The following is a 24,061-nucleotide window of genomic DNA, read 5'->3' on the forward strand; positions in this document are numbered from 1 at the left end:
TACCTGCTAAATTTCAGTGGTTACCGTGTCTGGGGGAAGATAAACAGATACGTCAAAATTTGGGGGAAGCAGCTTATGTGCACATTGGCTGCGTTCTGAGGCTGAGAATATTTACATTGGAATTGCAGTGCGCTCCTAGGCATGTCTACTCAGAACTAAATCCAACTGTGTTCAGTTGGACTTACTCCCGGTTAAGTGGGCATAGGATTTCAGCCTTAGAAAGTCTGTCCTCATGCCGCATTTCACGTTTGAGATCCGTGATTAGATCTCGTGGTGTGTGTGTGTTCTGTACCTTAAAAAGCAGCTGGGGGTGGCAAATTTAAATCAGGTCCGCAGTACTTAAAAAGGTGGGTAATTTGCTCTTCTCCACAGTGCCAATCAAAAACAATCTCTCTGAGCTACAGTAAGCATTAGTTGGGGAAGTAGACAAATTCTCCATCCTTACCCATTTAGTCTTCCCTACTAGGTCCAATTGCAGTCCAGATTCTGGGTAGGGATGGTTTTGACTGAGAAAACATTGCAGGGGGAAGAGTCTGCCCAGCACTGCAGGCTCAATCAGCATGGAACCCCCTCCTCTAGATATTTTTTAGGTACCAAACGTGTTGAGTAGACCCAATCAAGGACCTCCCAGCATACAGGTTGAGTATCCCTTATCCGGACTGCTCGAGACCAGAAGTGGTCCATATTTCAGATCTTTCCATATTTTGGAATTTTTGCATATACATAATGAGATACCTTGGGGATGGGACCCAAGTCTAAATCCAAAAATCATTTCTGTTTTATATATACTTTATGCACATAGCCTGAATGTAATTTTAAACAATATGTTTAATGATTTTGTGTACATTGAACCATCAGTGGCACTACTGAGGGCCTGTGAGTAATGCCTACATGCCGGCTCAAAAGGTCTGGTTTTTGGATCAGTTCAGATTTCAGATGCCCAGATAAGGGATACTCAATCTGTAATGGGAAAGAGTTCACTTTGATGTTTGCTCTGTCCTTGGTGCTGAGGGCAACATTTTATTTTCTGTTATTCTTGTATATTCAGCAGTCTAAGCTCTTCTTTTGCCATCCCTCCTTTCCTGCCCCCAGCACAGAGTTGACAAATATTTGGGTCTAACTTTGCCCGTTCTTCATTAAATGACCTGTGTCAGTCGTAGAATTAGGGGGGGAAATCTGCAAGTGTGCCTGATAAGTTAGGTGTTGGATGTGTTAAAATTCATCTGCCACCTATAGAGAAAACAGTGATGTATGAAGCTTGAAATTGAAATGAAGGGTGAGATTGTGTAGGCAAAACTTCCTCCCGGCAGTGTTTATTCAGCTAACAGGTTCTGGTATACTGTTCTCAGTGTCAGTAAGAGGAAAGGGAATCAGGGGGAGGAACTTTGGCCATTTATGCAGGGCTGTTTCCTCGCAGTCACCCCCGCCTTCTTCGGGTCTTCCTTTTGATTATGCATGCCTTTCCTGACGGTCAGAGGTCGCCTCGCGCTACCTGCGCATTTCCACGTGGTTTGCCTGCATTTTCCAGATTCTGGCTAAAACAGCACCCAGAAAACACGGGCAAAACACGTGGAAACCTGGGGGGAGAGTGAGGCGACCTCTGATGATCAGGAAAGGCATGCATAACAACAGGAAAGCCCCAAAGCAGTCAGCGGGGTGACCGCAAGGGAAAGAGCCCTGCACAAATGGCCTTTCTGAGTCTGTTTCTTTTCCCAGGCTCACTCGAAATGGATGATTCCCCAGACGCTGGAATAAAGCCTCCTGTTACAATCTCTTCCAACACCTTATTTCTTCCATTCTTTTTCAGACCCTCCTCTCTCAATAACCCACTGCAGGAAGAGTCTGGAATCGCCGTAAGTATCTCTGGGTTATATATCCCACCCAACCCATGATCCATTGGGCAGCGTTCACCAATGGGACCATGCCTCCTCAAAACAGGATTGGCAGGGGTTAATGTAGAGTTTCAGAGCCAAGTTAGATATTCAGCAGAAACATTGGTTGAGACCTCTGCGAGCTGTTCAGGATCATTCCTTTTCCTGTTGATGTATTAATAATAAAGAATAAGAACGACCAAAGAATATTCAAAACATACCGAAATAGAACACCTATGCCGAAACCTTAAATAGTGCAAAACAAAGCAGCACAATGGCATCAACAACTAAATATCTCAGAATCAATAAACATATTATAACTCATACACTCAAATTATAGAATTTAATAACATAAATAGAAGACAGTCCACACTCTAAAGACTGTGAGCTTCAAAGTTCATGAGTACGTATCACAACACTCTGAAACGAAGCTAGAATAGCTGAAACCTGCCCAAATCCGAGGTTGTAGATACCGTTGTAGCTTGCTCAGAAGGGGAAGAATTCAGGGTTGTGAATTCTTCCCCTTCTGAGCAAGCTACAACAGCATCTACAACCTCGGATCTGGGCAGGTTTCAGCTGCTCTAGCTTTGTTTCAGCGTGTTGTGATACGTACTCATGAACTTTGAAGCTCATAGTATTTAGAGTGCAAAAAATATTCAAACCATAATAACAATTTATGACATGTGACCAGAACCAACGGGTTGAAATTAAATCAAAAGAGTTTCCGTCTAGACATTAGGAAGAATTTTCTAACAGAGCGGTTCCTCAGTGGAACAGGCTTCCTCGGGAGGTGGTGAGTTCTCCTTCCCTGGAGGTTTTTAAGCAGAGGTTAGATGGCCATCTGTCAGCAATGCTGATTCTATGACTTTAGGCAGATCATGAGAGGGAGGGCACCTTGGCCATCTTCTGGGCATGGAGTAGGGGTCACTGGGTGTGTGGGGGGGAGGTAGTTGTAAGTTTCCTGCATTGTGCAGGGGGTTGGACTAGATGACCTTGGTGGTTCCTTCCAACTATGATTCTATATCTGTGGTCCAGGTTGTCTTCTGGCAAGGTGAGCCCCGAGAGCATCCGCACACTTCGGCCCCCCTCAGAGTCTTCGGACGATCAAGGGCCGCCCGCCAAGCGCATGCTGAGCCCCAGCAAGGAGAAGGAGCTGTCTCTTTACAAGAAGACCAAGCGAGCCATCAGCAGTAAGAAATACAGCGTCTCCAAGGCTGAGGCAGAAGCTGAGGCAACCACCCCTATCGAGCTCATCAGCCGGGGGCCGGATGGACGTTTCGTCATGGACCCTTCTGAAATGGAGCCTTCGCTCAAGACCCGCCGGATAGAGGGCTTTCCCTTTGTGGAGGAGACCGACATGTACCCGGAGTTCCGCCAGTCCGATGAAGAAAACGACGATCCAATTATGCCCTCCTCTGTGACAGCCCTCAAGTCCCAGTTGACGCCTCTCTCCTCCAGCCAGGAGTCTTATCTTCAGCCACCAGCATATAGTCCCAGGTTCCATCGGGGCATAGAGGGGACAGGGGCCCTGGAGAGCCGGCTGCAAGCTACAGGTCAGGCTCGGCCTCCGGCTCCCAGGCCCTTCCACCACGGCCCGTATTATGGTTACCTCAGCAGCAGCCCAGGGGAGATGGATCCTCCACCTTTCTACATGCCCGAGGTCAGCCCGCTCAGTTCCGTCATGTCTTCTCCTCCTCTGCACCTCGAAGGGCCCTTTGGACACCCAACGATCCCAGAGGAAAACGGAGAGAATGCTTCCAACAGCACGCTGCCCCTGACTCAGACGCCGACGGGGGGCCGGTCCCCGGAACTGTGGGGCCGGTCCGAGTTCCCTTTCAGTGGTCTGGAGTCCTCGCCCATCATGTTTCCTCACCAGCTCCACCAGTGCGAAGTGGTTGAGAGCATGCAGCCAAAGGCCAGTCTTCCTAGGGGGCCGCCACCTTCCTCTCTCCAGGTCCCTGCATCCTACCCTGGCATTCTGGCCCTGGAGGCACCAAAGAGTTGGACTGGCAAGTCCCCGAGCAGGAGCCAACCCTCTTTGCCCATCGCCACTAAATGGCAGGACAAACCTATGCAACCGATGGTGAGCCAAGGGCAGCTAAGACATACCAGTCAAGGCATGGGCATACCTGTGTTGCCTTACCACGGGCCGTCCGAGCCAGTCAGCCACAGCGGCACAAGCACATTCGGCCTGGATACCAGGTGGTATGACCCCCAACCCAGACCTCGGCCCAGCCCTCGGCAAGCCAGGAGGGCCGAGCCTAGTTTACATCAGGTGGTGCTACAACCTTCGAGGCTTTCCCCTTTGACCCAAAGCCCCCTCAGCTCCCGCAACAGCTCCCCGGAGCTGACGGCGCGAGCCAGACCCCGGCCGGGCCTCATCCAGCAGGCAGAAATCTCCGAAATCACCCTGCAGCCTCCGGCGGCGGTCAGCTTCTCCCGCAAGTCCACTCCGTCGACGGGATCCCCTGCCCCGAGCAGCCGAGGAGGGAGTCCCAGCTTCCGTCCTGCCATGGCTTTCACCTCTTTGGCCACTGGCTATCCGCCCACTCAGTGCCCCTCCCTGCCGGTAGAGCCGATGGATGTCTTCGGGCCGATTCCCTCGCCGAGGAGAGCCGGGGAGGAGATTCTTAGGCCGGAGCCGACACCGACAACCAGTTCAGGGTAAGTGGGCTGAAATCTCCTGCTCCCTTTAACCCAGCCCTCCTTTCCCTTCCCCCTTCACCTGCCCCCCGCCCTCCCCATGAGCTCTCCCCCTGCCATCATCAACCGTTTCATAGAGTTTTCTTAGGCACGCTGCAGCATCCTTTTTGGAGATGAGCTCCAGCTGGCATTGATAAGGTTCCTTCCCCTTTAACGTGTGCTATTGGGCTACATCCCATTGGCCCTTTCCCCCATATCTTTACTGCCCACCGCAGTAGGTTAGATAAACTGAGTACCTTATTTTTGGGGGGCTAGTTTGTGATTGTGTGTCATTCTTAAGCTCAAGAGTCCACCTCTGCCCTCACAAGAAGTAAAATATTCAGGCTTACTCTGGTTTGGGAGTTGTGTGCTGGGATGAATGAAGAGGGTCTGACTGTGTAAAGTTACAAGTTCGGGTCTCTTTTCTTTTCTTTTCTTCCCCACTGTTGGGCACGTGACCCGAGAAATTACCAGTATTTTCCTCTTCTAGTTCCTGGCTGCTTGCTTTCCTGGGACAGTAAGGCCTTGGGTCTGCTCTTTGCCTTCTTCACATCCCTTCCCCCCAGAGCGGGTTTGTCATCCACCATGACCGAAACATGGCCACCCAAGCTGCCTTTTACCACAACCATCTCCAAAAGGGGTGCTGCAGCCCCCGAGACTTGGGCCAGGAGAGAGAACGAGACATTAGCCACACGAACAGCTTGTCAGGAGAGGAAAAAAACAATCCACCCCAAACACACAGAAGTCAAATCAGGAGGCTGTCGGCATGCTCGGATCCTGTCCAGGCAAGAGATTGCAGCTGCTCATCTCCGGCAGCTTGTTTTCCAGGTACCAGGGTTGCACCAGGCAAAGCGTCTCTTTCTTACTGTCTCTTCCTTCTCCCCCCCTCCCTGCCTCTGTCTTTCTCAGCACCTCGTAGGCCATGCTCTCCTTCCATCTTTTTGTCTTTGTCCGAAACAAATTTTGGTTTTCCATGTAGTGATGCTTGTATATCTCCCTTCCCTCTATGACCCCTGCCTTGTGGAAACCAGCATTTAATTGCTCGAGGCAGGCAGCTGAAGAGAAACTACACTGGAGGGGAAGGGAAGGGAGCTTTTAAAAGGTGAGAAAGGAGCGTGGTGTGTTGGTGTGCGTGGCTGGTCTAGTGCGTGAGTTAGTGTTAGTGGCTTGGGTTACTATAGGAGAAGCTGTGGTATGGGAGCACAGTGTGAGAGATTGGCTTCTCACCCTGCGGTTCCCCCCCCCCCCGTGGATTCCTCTGACACTCTCTGTTACCAGGAAGATCTTAAGACATTTAGAAGCCCATTCAGCATGGTAATCGTGTGCTGATTTGAGGAGACCGAATAGGAGGGGTATCTTTGCACTTTAGAGGTTTATAAGATAACAACACCCAAGCATCCTCTAAAGAGGTGTCGTTTAAAATAGATGAAATATGACATATGTAGAGAGAGAGAGATCGACAACCTAATGGGTTCTTGACACTCTCACCATTCTCATCCGTAGGGACTAGGGCTGTGCATATTGATAAACCCAAACCCGAAAATAAGCCGAAAAAAGCCATTTCAGTAAATTTCGGGTTTGTGTTTACCGAATTCCAAAACCTGGGGGGATAGCAAAAGCCGAATTGGCCATTCCCAAAGAAAATGGGGTAATTTCCCAGCTTTTTCGGGTTCTACTCAGGCTTTGCAAAGTTCCTGTGGGGGCATTTTTTTAGGTAGAGCCCCCAAACCTGCACAGTATATTGCAGGGACTTTCCTTGCAAGAACCCCCAAGTTTGGTGAAGATTGGGTCGGGGGTCTGAAGTTATGGGGTCTGGAAGAGGTCGTCCCCTCCCTCCTCCATACACAAGCAGCCTACTTTTGCTACGTAGGCACAATCCTGCGGACGTGGGCTGATTGAAAGTTCTCACAATATAAACCAATGGGGATTTTTTGAGAAGCTCCTGTGGGAGCATTTTGGGGGGTAGAGGTCCCACATTTTCAGGGTAGCTTTCAGGGACTCTTCTTGCACGAACCCCAAAGTTTGGTGAAGATTGGGTCAGGGGGTCTGGTGTTATGGGCTCTGGAGAGGTCGTCCCTCCCTCTTCCATAGACAAGCATTAGCCGATTAGTGAACGAAGAAATAATCTGGCTCTTACCTTCCTGCTTGTGTATGGAGGCGGGAGGGGGCGACCTCTTCTAGACCCCATAACTTCAGACCCCCCAACTCAATCCTCACCAAACTTGGGGGTTCTTGCAAGGAGAGTCCCTGCAAGCTACCCTGCAAGTTTGGGGGCTCTACCTCAAAAAAATGTCCCCTAGGGCAGAATTGTTTTGGCTAAACCTGAAAATAAACCGAATTCCCATATTTACCGGTATGGGAATTTGGCTTATTTCGGGTTTCCTGAAAAAAATCAGGCCTAATAAACCTGAACCCGAATTTTACAGGATTTTTTTTTTTTTGCACATCCCTAGTTAGAGATATTTCAGGGCACATCAACGCTACAGACCTATAATACAGGGGTGTCAAACATATGGCCCATGGGCCGGATCCGGCCCCTTGAGAGCTCTTGTCCGGCCCACGAGCCAGCTGAGGCAGCCACCCCCCCCATCCTGATCTGGGCTGGTGAGGCATGGCCAGGCCCCACCAAGTGACATTTATGTCATATCTGGCCCTTGTAACAAATGAGTTCGACACTACTCCTGTAATAGGTTCTATGCTACTGTGACTGTCATGGCTTTTGAGTTTGACGAGGTGCTGAGTATCTGTTAGAAACACAGAGCCCATTCCACCCAGCCAAACAATGTCCCCTTGCGGGTTGGGGGGGAAGCCCCAAATAATAATGAATCGAATCATCTCTAATTGGCTGCTCTTTTATGGTACTATGAAATCTGCCTCCCCCTCCCCCCGAGGTAGACCACTTCATCCAACTTCATGGTAAGGTCAGCCTCAGCGCCCTGCTCAGCACTACAGCTCCCAAGATGACCCGGGAAGAAGAAATGACTGTTCAAGCAGCAAAGTCTATAGTATAGCTCCGCCCTTTGCGTTGGGTGCCCCTTGTTCGTTTTCACTGCAAAGCCATACCCCCCATTCGCTTTCTTTGTCCTTTCTTTGTTTCTCCCTGGCAGTTTTTTTGTTTTTTCTCTCCAGCATTGTTCGTTTGCTTTTTGGTGTTTGAGTTTCTTGCCCCCTTTTCCCCCTCACTCTTCCTTTTTGGAGTTTTTTTTCCTCCCCCCCCCTCTCTTCTTTTTCTTTTTTCTTTTTTTTTCCTTTTGACGTGCTGATGTCTTGTGGAGCTTGGCTCCTTGCGGGTGTTTATAACTGCTTTGTTTTTGATTAATCTCAGCTATCTGGGCAGTGTTGTCGAGACAAGCCACTCCTCAGCTCAATAGGTAAGGGTGATCGATGTCTGAAAGGCTGGTGCCGGGACTGTGGGGCGTGGTTGGGGAGAGGGGCATGGGAGGGCGTATCAAAGGGGCTTTTTTCAATAACACACACACATATTTTTTTTTCCTTTAAAGGGGAATAAGTTATTGCAAAATCCAAGACAAACCTTTGCACGCTCGGCCTCTGTGGCTTTTGGGTTTCCCCGTTCTGCAGTAACTCAGATCTCTTGCTTGGGACGTTTGCTTGTACAAAAGAGCATGGTGCTTGTCGTAACTTAGGCGAACGAGACTAGCCCGGTCTCATCAGCTCTTAGAAGCTAAGCAGGACAGACCCTTGTGAGTGTTTGGATAGGAGACCACCCAGGAAGACCTGAATTGCTACACAGAGGCAGGCAACGGCCAACCGCATCTGTTTGTCTCTTGCCTGGGAAGTGCTGTGGGTTCGCGTTAGTTGGCTGCAACTTGACAGCGCTTTACACACACAAGAATAGTCCGTGTGGGGAATGGTACAGTCTGTCAGGGCAGGTTTATGAGTTTCAGTACCAACGTTGCGGGAAGGGCCTTGTCAAGTTCCTTTCCTTCTTTGTATAAAGCAGGGATAGACCACAGGTGTCAAGGGCTTTCTGTCTAGCTTCTGGGCCCGAGACATCTTCTCTTTACTTTGAGCTCGGTCTTTTCCCCCCACTGGGAACTGACATGCAAGCAAAAGTGTCTTGGGCACACATGTACACTTTGATGTGAACTCCAAAAAAGGCTTTGACAGAGTTCTTCCCTTAGTTGCACATCAGCATCTGACTCTTGTGCATGAGCCAAGGTGCAGCCAACTAGTTGTGGGCAACTGTGACGAATAAGGGCACATTTCTGCCAAATGTTGATATTCACACTGGGAGGGAGGGATTAAAGAAACCTTTGCGTTGTCTCAACTTATGCCCAAGTGACCCCCGTTGGCTGTTAAAACCATTCCTGGAATGTGCCACTTCAGATGGCAGGTGGGGGATTACAAGACTGAACTCTTCTGAAACGGTATGACAGGACCAGTTCTGCTGACCCATCTGCTGCTTGCTTGAACTGGGTTTTAGGACAGTCTGTTGTAGGTTCCAGAGAAGATTAATCTTGGTGGTCAGAATGTGATGAATTCATAAAAATACATTGGGGGTTGAGGTGGGGTCATGAGGTTAGGGAAGGGGAAGCTGGTCTTCTCCAAGAAGGCGAAGAATGGCAGAAACCTAGTCAGCTTTCCAATAGGACAATAGCCTCAGGCAGTAGATCTGGGTGGCTGGCAGCCTCTGTAGCCGCTGCTTGTTCCTTTCCCCCATTGTCATTAGGGTGGCTGCCTTGCACTCCCCACCCCGGAAGCAGCTAACACTCCTTGATCTCCAAGACAGCATGGCAAGCAATGCAAGACCTATAGGGTTTCCCAAACTTCAATGATGTCTGAAAGCTCTACAGGGCACATGTGGCTGGCTGCCGGCCTTTAAAGATGTCCAGGGCATGAGGAAGGCATTGGCTATTCTGGCTTTGAGGTGAGCACAGTGAGAGGCAGTGGTGGGGTAGCACCAGTGGTGGTAACCTTATATGGCACTCCTTGGAGAGCTACCACTGGTCAGGAAGAGGTATTGAATAATACATGATAACGTGGCCGTATATTTGGGAAGCTTTGTTTCTGTTTGAGGCATTTCCTTTCCCCCACTCCATTTCCTCAAACCAGTACCTGGTTGGCCACTGTGTGAACAGACTGCTGGACCTGATGGACCTTGGTCTGATCCAGCATGACCTTTCTTACGTTCTTATGTTTTTTCCAGCCATTTAGTTATGCTCTTTCCATCTTTTTTGGCAGAAGTAGTTGAGAGAACTCCTTTTCTTGGTGCTTTTGCAAATGTTGAAATTTGGAGGAGGGGGGAGACTTTCAGGTTTAGGATGACTCCCAGTTTCGAAACTGATTGAATGATTCACAAGCTCAGGATCTTCCAGAATGTAAAAGCAAAGATTTGCAGAAGGAAAAACAGTCAAACCTGTTGGGCTGATTTGCATATGTATATTCTTCACGTCCTACATCAGGTGATGAAAACTGAAGTGATTGTTCATGCATTGCTTAAAATGAAGATCGTTTTATAGCCCCTTGACGTCGTGGTCAGGCATGGTGCTAACGTTATGTTATTAATTGCTGCAGTCAGCCTACTGGGGGCTGGAGTTCCTAGGATGAACTTTACCAAGCCATCTTAAGAACATAAGAAAGGCCCTGCTGGATCAGACCAAGGTCAACCAAGTCCAGCAGTCTGTTCCCACAGTGGCCAACCAGATGCCTCTAGGAAGCCCACAAACAAGACGACTGCAGCAGCATTGTCCTGCCTGTGTTCCAAAGCACCTAATATAATAGACCTGCTCCTCTGATACTGGAGAGAATTGGTATGCATCACGACTAGTATAAATTTTGACTAGTAGCCATGGATAGCCCTCTCCTCTGTGAACATGTCCACTCCCCTCTTAAAGCCTTCCAAGTTATAAAAATCTAAGAAAAGCCCTGCTGGATCAGACCAAGGTCAACCAAGTCCAGCAGTCTGTTCACACAGTGGCCAACCAGGTGCCTCTAGGAAGCCCACAAACAAGACAACTGCGGCAGCATTGTCCTGCCTGTGTTTCAAAGCACCTAACAGGCACGCTGATCTGATCTTACTGTAGAGAAAGTCTGCGACTTAAGTGCATCACTCCAAGATAAGTGGTTTGTAAATTGCCAGCTCCAAAAATCTGTTACTTTGACATATGTGGAGGGGCAGGAGCCGCAAAATGAATTTGGTTTTGAAACCTAAGAACATAAGGAGATCCCTGCTGCATCAGGCCGAAAGTCTATCCAGTCCAACATCCTGTTTCACACAGAGGCAAACCAGATGCCCCTGGAATGCCTACAAGGACACAGGCCAAAGCCTCCCCATCTTTTTATCTTCACAGTAACTACTTTTTCAGAGGTTCACTGCCCCTGAGCTTAGGGCTGTTGAGTTTAGAAAGAAGGTAGTTAAGGAGAGACATGATAGAGGTCTATAAAATTATGCATGGTATGGAGAGAATGGACAGGGAAAAGCTTTTCTCCCTCTCTCATAATACTAGAACACAGGGTCATCTGCTGAAGCTGGGGGGTGAGAGATTCAAAACTGATAAAAGGAAGTATTTCTTCACACAACACATTGTTAAATGGTAGAACTTCCTGCCTCAGGATGTGATGATGGCTGGCAACTTGGAAGGCTTTAAGAGGGGAATGGACATGTTCATGGAGGAGAGGGCTATTCATGGCTACTAGTAAAAAAGGATACTAGTCATGATGCACACCTATTCTCTCCAGGATCAGATGAGCATGCCTATTAGGTGCTGTGGGACACAGGCAGGACAATGCTGCTGCAGTTGTCTTGTTTGTGGGCTTCCTAGAGGCACCTGGTTGGCCACTGTGTGAACAGACTGCTGGACTTGATGGGCCTTGGTCTGATCCAGCATGGCTTTTCTTATATTCTTATGAGCTTGTAGGTTCCATTTAACCATCATTGGCTAATAGCCATTGATAGATGTGTCTTACAAGAAGGTGACTAGTCTCCCTTTAAAGACATCTAAATTAGCAGCCTGCAGCTTTTGTCAGTGAGTTTCATATGTTAAGTCCTTCCTTCTGTCATGGCCTGAATAAACTGTCCATCAACTTCATTGAGAGTCCGTGAGTTCTAGTATTATTTTGAAAGCTCTATCATCTTCCTGTTCCCAGTTGTATTTTCTTCTAAATAAAAATCCCCTATGTTCTTTAGCAGTTCCTTGAAGGGAAGGTGTTCCAATCTTTAATTAACTTTTGTTGCCCTTTTTTGAACTGTTGACATTTTAACTCAGGGTATAGATCTGCATGGCTTGAGACCCATCGATCACAGTTCACTGGCCGCTCTATAGCAGCTGTCAGGTGCTTCACAATCTCTTCTGTTTCTGTAGTTCTAGCCTGGTGACAAGAATGGATTTTTATTAAGCCGTTGATGGGTTCATAAATGGGTGGTGCTTGGCTTGAAGGGCCAACAGTGGCGCAAGCCCTTATTTATGGCACGTAACTTTGATTTGCTGGAAGGCGCTCCTAAACGAGAGGGAATGGGTTGTTCTGCCGCACATGAGATAATAAGCAGTTCGTCCTGGTTTTTAAACAAGGGATCCCATAAAGAACAGGGCAAGTGATTGCTTTATGAGTTGGGCTTGTAAAGTTGTCAGTGGGTAAAGAGTTGTGATAGCTTTATGAGCAGGCCAGTAAGAGTCTCCCACTTCTTATTTTATGGAGTCATAAACATGGAGACTGATGTAGTTTATGAGGCTTGTGTAGTAGATCAATGTGACTAGGACAGTGCTAGGAGTATGAATGGATTCCCACTCTCTCCCACAAGGCAAACAAATGTAGTTGTCTTGGACAAGCATTTGGGTGCAGTGGCTGACTCTTTATCCAATGTAAAAAGTTTATATCCTCCTAGAACTGTGAGAAGGATTTCCATAGTAGCTCTTGTGCAGGCCTGTTGTGTTTAAAACCCAGCATAAGTGACAGTGGCCTGACCTGGATAGCCCAGGCTAGCCTGATTTGGTCAGATCTCAGAAGCTAACAGGGTCGACCCTGGCAAGTATTTGGATGGGAGACCTCCAAGGAATACCAGGGGTATGATGTGGAGGCAGGCAATGACAGACCACCTCTGAATGTCTCTTGCCTTGAAAATGCCACCAAAGGTTGCCATAAGTCAGATATGACTTGACGGCAAAACAACAACAAATTACAGCAAGCCTGCAAAATATATGATCCGCTGTGGTTAATGTGGCTCCTAGGGATGCCAGACTCCAGGTGGGGCCTGCGGAATCCTGGAATTACAGCTCATCTCTAGTCTACAGAGATCAGTTCCCCTGGAGAAAATGGCGGCTTTGAAGGCGGCATTGTACCGCACTCTATGGCATTGTACCCCATTGAGGTCCCTGTCCTCCCAGGCTCCAACCCCAAATCTCCAGGAGTTTCCCAACCTGAAGCTGGCAACCCTACCACCCCACCTCCTATAGGTGGTCAGAGGGGACCTAGCGACCGTAGCGGCTATCCAGCCAAACATGGTGGCTTGTTAAGAATTTGGCACCCGTTGTGGCACTTGACTGAGATGTCAAAACCACAAGTGGTTGGCAGACAGCTAGTTGGTTGCTAGACAGGGCAGGTGAGCTGTATTGGTTATAACTTGCATAGGCCTGATTTATGCTTTAAGCCAAATCACATGTCTTCTGTAAAAACGCTTCTAGGTTACCTGCCCCCTTCTGCAGCCACCTTGGAAGTGCTATTTCGTAGGCTAGCTGTTGTTCAGTCACCAGCCATTGTGCCAAGGGAAGCTCGGCGGGGGACCTCGGGCCAGTCATGCTCTCTCAGCTGAACCTACCTGAACAGGGCTGTTGTGAGGATAAAATGGAGGAGAGGATAAAATGGAGGAAAGGAGAATGATGTCAGCTGCGTTGGGTCCCCATTGGGAGGAATAAATAAGTAAATAAATAAAGCCCTCTTCAGATTACTGTTCTAAACCAGATGTCATCCGTTGATGGCCCATTTTGGAATAAAGCGATACAAAGATGAGTGTTCATACAGCTCTTTTCAATCAGTCTATGAGCCATCTCTAAAGTGCTCTGGCTAGTTCGAACCGCCCCGCAATTGTTTTCTCGCCTTTTTTGCCGGTGCATTCTTTTTCGGCTTTTTTTCTCTTTTTGAACGTTTTGAGATTTGCATTATAGCACTATAACGCACATCTCAGAAAAGCTGCAAAAGGACGCACTGGCAAAAGAGGCGGGGAAACAATCGCAGTCCTTCCCAAAGCGCCCCAGGCAGTTCAAACTGCACACTGGAGTGATTCATAAGGAAGAACTGAAAATGGTTGAAAGCAGTTTTCATAAAAACTGGCTCAACCTCACTTTGCAAATGGGATGCAAGCAGCTTTGTATGAACAGGTAAAAAAAAAAAAATCTGTAAGCAGCCAGGAGCCAAACTGGTTGCGTCTGAACTGACACAAAAAATATCCATGAGCAACCTGCTGCTCAAATGGATTATCAAGGCAGTTTGAATAGGCTCTAAATAAAATAAATAGTTACAGTGCATTCCTGAGAGGTGTAACTTGCAAAAATAAAATAATAAATTTTTTTTTAAAGGGGCATTCCCAACCCGAAAGGGCTTAGGAGGCTGCCTCACGACGGCTCCTCCCCCAGCCCTGTGCTGGAACGTCCCGGGAATAACTCCCGGGACACCCCGGGAATGCCTCCCAGGACGCCAGTGCGGTCTTTGGCGGCGTTCGTATGCTGGCGGAAGGACCGGTCAGTTCCGGGGTGGCGCGGCTGGCGGCTGGCATTCGGCCCACTAACGCCGGTGTAAGTAGCCCGGACACCTTTGCAATGCCTTCCTGGCCTCCTAAGGGCTGTAATTCTACAGTAGAACATTCACTTCCAGGAGCACCCTAGAGATTAACAATATTTGTGCAGTGTAAGCTTTTGAGAGTCAAAGCTCCCTTCATCAGTAGTGGAAGTGCTGAGTGTCTCAACCCTGTATACTTTATGCGAATGAGCCAGAATAATTTCTCTTATTTTGCATTGAATATCTTATTCAGATGCTGAGATGTCAAGGGGTGTTGTCCGCCCACGTACAAGCTTACTTTCACATCCATAAAGGCTGCAAACTTGCCTTTTTTTTAATGAAATCTGGGATTTTCAAGAAGCTAAGTTCAGTGCCAAGTGCTACATTGTGTGAACGTAGGATAAAGTTGCCTTGTCGGAGGTTAGACCGTTTGGACGATCCAGCTCAGCATCACCTGCTCTCTGGGATCACAAGCAAAGAAAGGTCTTGCTGCCTGAGATACTTTAACCAGAGATGTCAAGCGCTTAACCCGAAACTTTCCATGTGTTCTACCTCTGAGCAATGGTCCTATGCTTTGTCTTGTGCTCCTGCTGAATCGCAGTGTATACCTATGATATCCCTGCATGTACTGTGTTGATTGTGTATATCTGTTTTAACCAGGAAGTTCCCAGCACCGATCACATAACTGCAGTGGGAAACCCAAAAGCCACAAGGCATGTTGGTGAACAGCCCGCAGTTTTTTGCTGCTGTACTCTGTCTTGCGTGCTCTTCCCTTAAGTGGGACAGCACCTTCTGTTCAAAGTCTTAGAGAAGTCTTGGGGGGGGGGAAGGACTCCTATGTGCCCAGCACACAGTTGTCACTCTGGCGTATTTCTTTGGAGTATGAGGACTTGTCTGTCTTTTTTTGGAAGAAAACAGTTTTCCCCTTTAAAGGCTGTCCATGTGCTGGTCCTCTGCATGCATTTCACACTCGCTCTGGCTTGGAGAAGTTGTAAGTCCTCTTGTCTGAGTGCTTTTTTCTTTTGTTTAGAATTATTTTTAATATATATATATAAATTATTTTTGCTTTGTCTTTATTTTCTCACTCCTGGTTCCATTGTTATTCTTTCTCCTCTTGCTTTCCTTCCTCCTCCTCCTCCCCCCACAGTCTTTCCCCTTTCTTCCCGACCCAACACCGTTTCCCTTTTCCCCCTTCTCCATCCCTTTCTGGTCCGCATGGTGAAAATCTGTTGTGTAGACAAGTTGTGCTGTCCCTGCAAACCCTCTAGAAAGGATGCCTTTCTCTGGTGTGTGCCCTGCTCTTTATCAGCTTCCCTCTTCTGCCATTGCACTGCTGGTGGTGTTGCTGCTGCGGCAGCAGCTGAACACTCGGGGGACGGGATCGGGCTCCTTGCTGTTTCTGCCAATTTTCACTGTCTCACCTTGCCAAGTTGCTATATAACACCACCACACCAGTATAGAAGCTGTTGACCCTCCACAAAGGAAAGGGAGAGGGCTCTTTGCTTTAAAATGCCTGTGCATCTGAGAGTCTGGAATCCGGTGCGCTGGGAGAACCGTGCCCATTGCATCCTTCTTTCCAGAAGCTTCTTTGGATGCACTATCCCAACGTTGAGCAAAGACTGTGCGATCCTCCCTTGCATTTCTTCCTCCATTGTTCCAACCCGCAGCCCATCCAGAAGACACAAAGAAGTAATAACTCACGGCAAGCTGCCATAGCGAGCTTGCAGAGTGCCACAACTCCTTCCCGAAGTCCTTCTTGTTGACGTCCAAAGGCGTTGCTCCACTGTTCCAGAAAGAAACGGCACATCTCTCCTCTTCTTGGAGCTGGCTGCTCTAGGAGGAGCATTGAGTGTTGTGAGCTGCCATATTAGTCTTCTCTTAGTGGAGCCTAGCCGTCACTTAACAGGGGGGACACTTGCAAACTTGATGGCTCAGGAATAAGTTACCTGTCCGAGCGCTGAGCAGAATCTGATATCAGAGTTTATTGTGACATGTGATTCAAGGAACCTTCACAGTGGTTAGCCTCGGGTGTAACTTAAAGGTTCTCTGTGGACCAAATGCTATCATATTCAGACTATTCCTCTGAGCTTCCAGTGGCATCTGGTTGACCACTGTTGTAAATAGAATGTTGGGCAACATGGATCTTGGTCTGATTTTAAAAGGCAGATTTTCTGTTCTTAGCCTTGAACTTGGTTGCATCAGAGTAATGTTCTTCTCTTCCAACCTCATTTCAAATCCTGCCTAGTTTATATTAAAAAAAAATGCATGATATCTTCAACCTTAATGGGTGGGTACTGTTGAATGTTGGAAAGCCATTGTGACACCCCCCCCCCCCGGTTTATGGCTTAAAAGGAATGAATGAGATTAGAATTTGCAAAGGTTTAGACATAATTTGGTTGTGATCTTAAGCAGAGATATAACAGATGTCCATCATTTTCGGGAGCAGAGATCACTTGCAGTATTCCTAGTTGCAGGTAGGTATCGCCACCATAGCAACATATTTCTGAATCATTGCCATGAATCTGTGAAACAAGAAGGGACAACTTATTGCACACTGGGCCAACTGCGCAAAATGGGGAAGGAAGCGCAATAGCTAGGCATCATGTGCAACAGCAAGCTGCTCAGCTATTTTAATGGGGGAACAGTGATAAGGTCCAGCAAAGATGAGGGTGGCACTATCAGCAACAGGCAAGGACTCTGTAAAATGGCAAGCCCATGCTGCTTTAGTTTAGGTAGGATCCAAACTAGCAAAGAAAATAGCCATTTGCAGTTCCTTCTGTTCAAAGAATTGCTTCCACTTTTTTGCAGGTAAGTATCTTGCACGTAGAATGTTATTCTTCAGCGAGCTGAAAATATTTACAGAAATGTTTATTTATTTTATTCAACTTATGCCCCACTCTCTTCCCAGCCAAGGTTTCAGTTCCCAGCTGTAATAAAGCTTATGCCCACTGAAATTAATAGGACTTACTTCCAAGTAAATATACTGATGATTAACCTTTCCACAGACCATCAACCACTTCTGTTCATTTTTGATACTGTTAAGGTGAAGAATTGTATAATGATGTACAAGGCATAGTGTACCTCTCAACTACCACTGTGCAGTTGATTATTTCTTTGCAAATAAAGCTTCCTGGATTAGCATTTCATTATAGTCAAGTAGGACCCTCCTCATTCTATGTGGGATTCAAAATGTTCTGCAAGATTAATCAAGTGGATGCAAAATCGGGTTGCGTTTCTTTGCTGCTGTTGCCTTTGGCACAGTTGAAGTTTAATCATCGGCTGCATAAGTAAGCAGGACCACTTTCTTCCACCTGGCCATTTTACCTTACTTTTATCTAAGTAAACATCAGACAGAAGATTCTGTGGACTGTTTGTCAAACTTCTGATGCTCCAGCTGTTCCTGGCCCAGCTTGATGCTTCCATACTGGTGTTTGCCCTTGTATGTTTTCACAACACAGTAGCTCTAAAACTTTAGCAACCAGAGAATTCCCAGTCTGGGGAAATATTTTTTTGCGGACCTCCAAGCCTTCAGAGTGGTAAGCTGCAGTACTGCAGTCCAAGCTTTGCTCACGACCTGAGTTCGATCCCAATGGAAGTTGGTTTCAGGTAGCCGGCTCAAGGTTGACTCAGCCTTCTATCCTTCCGAGGTCGGTAAAATGAGTACCCAGCTTTCTGGGGGTAAAGGGAAGATGACTGGGGAAGGCACTGGCAAACCACCCCATAAACAAAGTCTGCCTAGTAAACGTCGGGATGTGATGTCACCCCATGGGTCAGGAATGACCCAGTGCTTGCACAGGGGACCTTTACCTTTAAGCCTTCCCCTCCTCTTTCCACACAAGATTGTGTGAGACAGCCCTTTTTCAGAGTGCAGGCAGTGAGCTTCATATGCCTAGGGTTGCCAACCTCCAGGTGGTTACTGGAAATCCCCCACTATTACAACTGATCTCCAGGCGATGAGAGATCAGTTCCCCAGGAGAAAATGGCCTCTTTGGCAATTGGACTCTATGGCATTGAAGTCCCCCCCTCCCCAAACTCCGCGCTCCTCAGGCTCCACCCCAAAATCTCTAGGTATTTCCCAACCCGGAGCTGGCAGCCTTACATATGCCTCATGGAGGCTTCTTTCCTCTTGCATCCTCAAAACATTTCAATGTGACTAGTAGAAGTTTAAGAAAAATCTTTGTATTATCTGTACGTGGCCTATGAAGTCCAGTCTTACAGGGCAGTTGATTCTATAGGGCCGTAACTCAGGAGGTCCAAACCCAGATTCTAATCAAACTTCCCCCTTAATTAGTTAGTGGCTTCTCAGTACAGGCCAGCTGAACAGTGTTGGGAAGGGGCCTGAAAAAACTCAAAGAGCTGCTCAAAGAAAAAGAGCAACATCACAGACAGCTTGAACTTCAGATATCCAATTGAGAACTGCCTTAGGCAATTATTGTCTCTCGATACAGAGGGGCACGTCTCTCTCTGCTGACATCCTTTGCATTGGAAAATTCAAACCAGTTCAATTTTGCACTGGAAGTAACTATGACAACTGTCTTAGAGCCCTACCTTCTTGCCACCAAAGTTCTTAGAGCCAGGTTTTTGGTTTCTAGCAACATATTTTCCGGCTAGCGCTCTGAGATGATCTGGAAGAACCATGAGATGATCCGAGGAGAACAGTGGGGTATAAAATTGTTTTAAAAAATCTTTGAATGATGCTGGAGGGACAGGAGTTTCCCTTTAAAGGATATTTTTTGTTCTTTCTTTCTTCAGTTGTGCATCCTAAGTTTGAACATGGATTAATTAGGCAGTGATGGGTGTGTGTGTGCTTATTTGTATGCCTTTGTTTTTTGCATGGAGATGCCACAGACTGCACCTCTTGCCATTTCATTGTCTTTTGACTTAATTGTTTACATTTTCTCTGTGCCAAAATACTGGTACGTCTGCTAACCAAGGACACTCTTTATGCATCTGGCGAAGTAGGCTCCGATTAACAGAAGCTTCTTCCGTAATCCATCTGTAGTCTTTCCGGTGCGACAAGACACCTTTTATTTTTAATTCAGCAAGCTAATAATGGCTTCCTCTCTGGAATCTCTGCATCTGGACTCTTGTCCTAAGCACAGAATTACTGCCATTGCTATTGGGAGCCCTCTCTGGTTCTTTACTATCTGAAGTTAGGAATTGGGCAGCTATGCTAGGTTTATTTCCCTCCCCCCCCCCCATCATACTCACCAGCTCAATAGAACTAGTTTTCCATTTTCATCTTTGTTCCCCACATCTTTTTCAAAGCTTCCAATAGCGCCTTTTCAAAATGACAAAAAATGTAAGACCTTTGTGAACATTATAGGTGAAGATGGAGGAGGTTGGGACTTTGCAGAGCAATACCAGAATGCCCGAGCACCTAGAAATGTCAGGCATGCTACTATCAGCTTGTCATTAAAAGCCATGGAGAGGGACCCCCTTCCTCATCCCCATAGCGGAAGTGTTAAGTTTGATTTTAAAAAAAAATCTGTTCGTAACCTAAAAGACTAACAAAATTTCTGGCAGGGTATAAACATGGTGCCTTCCATGGAGATGGATCACGATGAGTAGCCGTGTTAATCTGCACTAGCAGTAGAAAAGAGTAGGAGTCCAGTAGCACCTTAAAGACTAACAAAATTTCTGGCAGGGTATAAATGGTGGTGCCTTCCATGGAGACTCCTACTCTTTTTTACTTCTAGTGGCAGACTAACATGGCTACCCATTCTTTCCTTTCCATTTTCCTTCCAAGCTCCCATGACCCACAGGTCTTAAGCAGTTAATAGGGAGGTGTTTTTTAAAAAAATAAATAAATCTGTTTCTTTAAGGAAAATATGGTGGAGAGATACCTGGCCACTGCCAATGTTATACTTGGTTCTCTATCCACCAGCAAAAAGGGGACTATTTTATCATCTGTTATGGTGGCGGGTAATTTCATTAAAGTAGAGTGATCCATTGATAACGTTGGAGTTTGAAAGGGGGAAACTCCAGCATCATGTGAGAAAGCATATCAGTTTTCTTCATATCGGCCACCCATCGTGATCATAACCTAGAAAATGAGACAGAGGAAAGAATAGTATAGAAGACCAAACATTACCTTTCGATCACTTGACTCATTTGGGTTTTCGGTAGCCACTGTAATGAACTGTTGCCTAGTTATCTGGACATTTTGTTCCTATCTCCCAAACTCTTTACTTATTATACCTGCAAGATTCGAGTCCAGTAACATGTTGGAGGCCAACAAGATTTTTGGGCGCAAGCTTTTGAGAATTAACCCTTCGTCAGATATGAGGAAGAGGTGCTACTGGACTTGAATCTAGCTGTTCTACCGTTGACCTACACAGGAATCCTCTGAAACTTATTATACTGTAATAATGGCTAACTAGGACTAAGGTTCAAGACCCTGGAATGGAGCGGGAATTCGGCAGTGGTTTATAGGAACCTCATAAAGTCTGACCATAGATGGTATGTGTGCTTACATTTTAAAAAAACAACAACATTTACTTTGTATCGTTCTTCTCCTTCTCCCTGTCCATCAAATAAAACATGGCTTTGAGAGAGAGAAAAGTTTGATGAATTAGAAAGCCCAGATTAAGTTCTATAAATATTGATGGTAGGTGTTATCTAGAGTAAATATGTTTTTGGCTAAAGTGCTCCCACCAGTTGAATCCTAGGTAGTTTAAGAGGGGTGATTCAGTGAACGTGACAGACCCTGATACCGGACTAGGACAGTCATTTGTAGTCGATAGGGTTGCCAACCTCCAGGTACTCCCCGGAGATCTCCTACTATAACAACTGAGAGCCATCTATTACAACTGAGAGTCAGTATGGTGTAGTGGTTAAGAGCAGTGGAGAACCAGGTTTGATTCCCCACTCCTACACATGAAGCCAGCTGGGTGACCTTGGGTGAGTCACAGTTCTCTTAGAGCTCTCTCAGCCCCACCTACCTCCCAGGGTGTCTGTTGTGGGGAGGGGAAGGGAAGGTGATTGTAAGCCGGTTTGATTCTCCCTTAAGTGGCAGAGAAAGTTGGCATATAAAAACCAACTCTTCTTTTTCTGATCTCCAGCCAATAGGGATCAGTTTCTCTGGAGAAAGTGGCTGCTTTGGCAATTGGACTCTGGCATTGAAGTCCCTCCCCAAACCCCGCCCTCCTCAGGCTCCGCCCCCAAAACCTCCAGGTATTTCCCATCTCGGAGCTGGCAACCCTAGTATTCGAGAAGGTCTGCTACCTCCCCACCCTTGTTGCTTGCAAGACGGCTTGCGAGCTTTGCTTCTCTTTGCTCAGTGTGTGTTTGTTATGAACGTATGGAAGCTTTAAGTCAATCCTCAAAAATACATGGACGATATAAATGTATACTGGAAATGGGTCAGGATTAAAGGTTTTCCCTCATTGCATCTGTCAGCTTGTGAGTTCCCTCCATGTTCAGTTTATAACCTTCTTGCCTCCCTCCCTCCCTCTCTCTCTCTCTTTTCGTTGTGTGGTTGGGACGCATCCTCTGTTGCCAGATCTGGTAATTTTGCCCTGCCATTAAGAACACCTGAATGTGCCTTTTTTTTTTGTTCTTTCTCCCTGTTAATTTCCAAAAGTGCCTTATCAGACCCAGCAATTTCAACTTTAATGGTTTTTTGCTTTGGAATTGCAGATAACATTAAACCAAGAGCCTCGTGCCAATTTTACTTTTTTTATATATAAAAAGACCTTATATCTTTTTTTTCCAGTGTGGCTCGTCAGGTTCCTCTAGACACACAGCCCTTCACGGGAGCCACGATTTTGTCCGCAGGAATAACCCGGGCTGGTGTCTAACGTCTTTCTATAACCTTTGCCTGGTTCGACCCGATCAGTAATGGTCAGGGGGTCAGCAATTAAAATCCCTAGAGAAAGTAGTGACAATGCTGGTTGTGGACATCCTTGGTGGGGGGATAACCTTGATTACCTGCAAAGAGGTGAGGAAATGGCTTCACCTCCGACTACAGTGTGGTGGGAGGGGCTTTCTTCTGCCACGCTCGGCTTCCTCACCTTTTCCTTTTCCGTGACAGATCTGGCGGAGGTTTTATGCCCTGTTCCCAGCAGACAGAGACCTCCTTGAGACAGAATATGGCAGAGGGCCACTGATGGCGCTTGTCTGTTTTGTCTTTCTAGAAAACGTCCATCTCCAACCCGGAACGCTGCTGCACCTGAGAGGCTCGAAGCTCTGAAATACCAGCGGATAAAGAAGCCCAAAAAGCCATCCAAGGGCTCCTCGAAATCCAAAAAACAGATCAGTGAGTGCGAGGAACACGAGACTCCCGACTAATCTCCTCCCTGCCTGTACCCCCTCTGGGCCCGGCACAATGCTCATTGAAGTCGATGACTTGGAATGGGAATTGATTCTGCCTTTCGGCTCACGGGTTGCTCCTCTCTCCGGATTTCGATCTGTGTGAGAGGTCACCTGTTCCTTGGGATCTTCAGAGGTGAAAGATCCACCTGCTAGGTTTTTGGCCTTAGGATATTTGCCTCCATAAAGATAGTTTATAGCCCCACCCCTAACCCTAGTCTGTACTTCTCCTGAGCTGTTACTTCACACAATTCTCCTATCGGGCTGCCCTGTTGACTGCCTGAAACTCAGCCCCAACTTTTTCTCTCATTTCCTCTTCCCATCCACCCCAGCTCCTCAAGCTCGCCTCAGTCTCTCCTAATTCCTCTTCCTCTTTATTCCCCCCCCCACCTTGATCTGTGTCTTTTATTAAGATTAAATCCTGGCTAAGGTTCATCCATTCTCACGGCAACCCCATGAATTACATCTTCCTCCATGTTCTCCTCAACCGCATAGAGCAACCTTCCTGTATCAAGGCTTTTGTTGTTGTTGTTCCTACACTTTAAAACTTTTTGTCTGCGAAAATAACGATTGCACATTGGTGATATTCTGCACACTTTTTTTGTTTTTCAGTTACTTGCTTTTGGCTTTTTAAAAAATGGCCGTGGGTCTTCTTAGGATGCCCGGACAAAGGCTTAACCGTCCCTTCGTTCTGTTCTGTCGTTTCCCTCCAGATGGTTCTGCTTCCCAGGTTCAGCAACATCCTAATTCTCAGGTACTGTGGCCCGACGAAGCTGTCTGTCTCCGGAAGAAGAAGCGCCACCCTCGCCAGGACCCCTTTGCCCGCCTGTCAGCGCTGAAGGACGACTTCTGCCACAGGCAGGTTCCCGAGGATCAGACAGCCATTCTCAACAGTGTGGACCATGACGATTCCAGTGGGCACGCGACCTTACTTTAGAGTAGCACCAGCCAGAGAAGGGACAAGGGGAAGGCGGGGGAACGGGGTGCAAAGATCACGTGGCGAGCAGAGTTTGTGGTGGAACGGCGGGTGGAGAAGACACTGAAGTGCAGGTGTGTGGTTAATATATCTGGGGGCGGACTTCAGTCTTGTTTTGGGTGCTGACAGGGGTGACCGTGCATCGCAAGCAATTAATATCACATACGATGCGCAGAACCTTTTGCGCGGTATTTGATCAAGGGGAGAACTGAGCGTCGAGTCTTTAGCCACTGCAGGGAGGAGTTTACATCTTCCTACGGCATCTTCAGTTGCAATGCAATCCATGAGGATAGGAGATATCCTTTTGAAAAAGAGAAAAAAAAGAGGAAGGGAAGACAAGCCCAGCGTAGTTAATCCAAGTTCACTTTGTTTGGATCTCCGGCAGAAGGCCTGACAAAGTAAGAGCCGGGGAGCTTGGTATCTGAAAAGCAGAGAGAGAGAGAGAGAGCTTTAAAATAACTACCTGCGTAAGAATCAGGTGAGCCTCGGA

At 47.2% G+C, this 24,061-nt stretch overlaps 1 protein-coding gene across 1 annotated transcript in view; it reads left to right on the top strand.

Moving 5' to 3' along the window:
• Nucleotides 1-23,539, top strand: part of IGSF9B (immunoglobulin superfamily member 9B) — a 133,968-nt gene extending 110,429 nt beyond the window's left edge. The window contains exons 17-20 of the mRNA XM_056860745.1: nucleotides 1,808-1,853; nucleotides 2,907-4,535; nucleotides 22,421-22,542; nucleotides 23,309-23,539. Of these exons, the coding sequence (XP_056716723.1) occupies nucleotides 1,808-1,853; nucleotides 2,907-4,535; nucleotides 22,421-22,542; nucleotides 23,309-23,532 (2,021 nt within the window). The 3' untranslated portion in view covers nucleotides 23,533-23,539. The remainder of the gene's footprint in view (nucleotides 1-1,807; nucleotides 1,854-2,906; nucleotides 4,536-22,420; nucleotides 22,543-23,308) is intronic.
• The last annotated feature ends 522 nt before the right edge of the window (nucleotides 23,540-24,061 follow it).

The sequence above is a fragment of the Euleptes europaea genome, chromosome 14 (genome assembly GCF_029931775.1).
Source record: "Euleptes europaea isolate rEulEur1 chromosome 14, rEulEur1.hap1, whole genome shotgun sequence".
In the NCBI taxonomy this organism is placed as follows: domain Eukaryota; kingdom Metazoa; phylum Chordata; class Lepidosauria; order Squamata; family Sphaerodactylidae; genus Euleptes; species Euleptes europaea.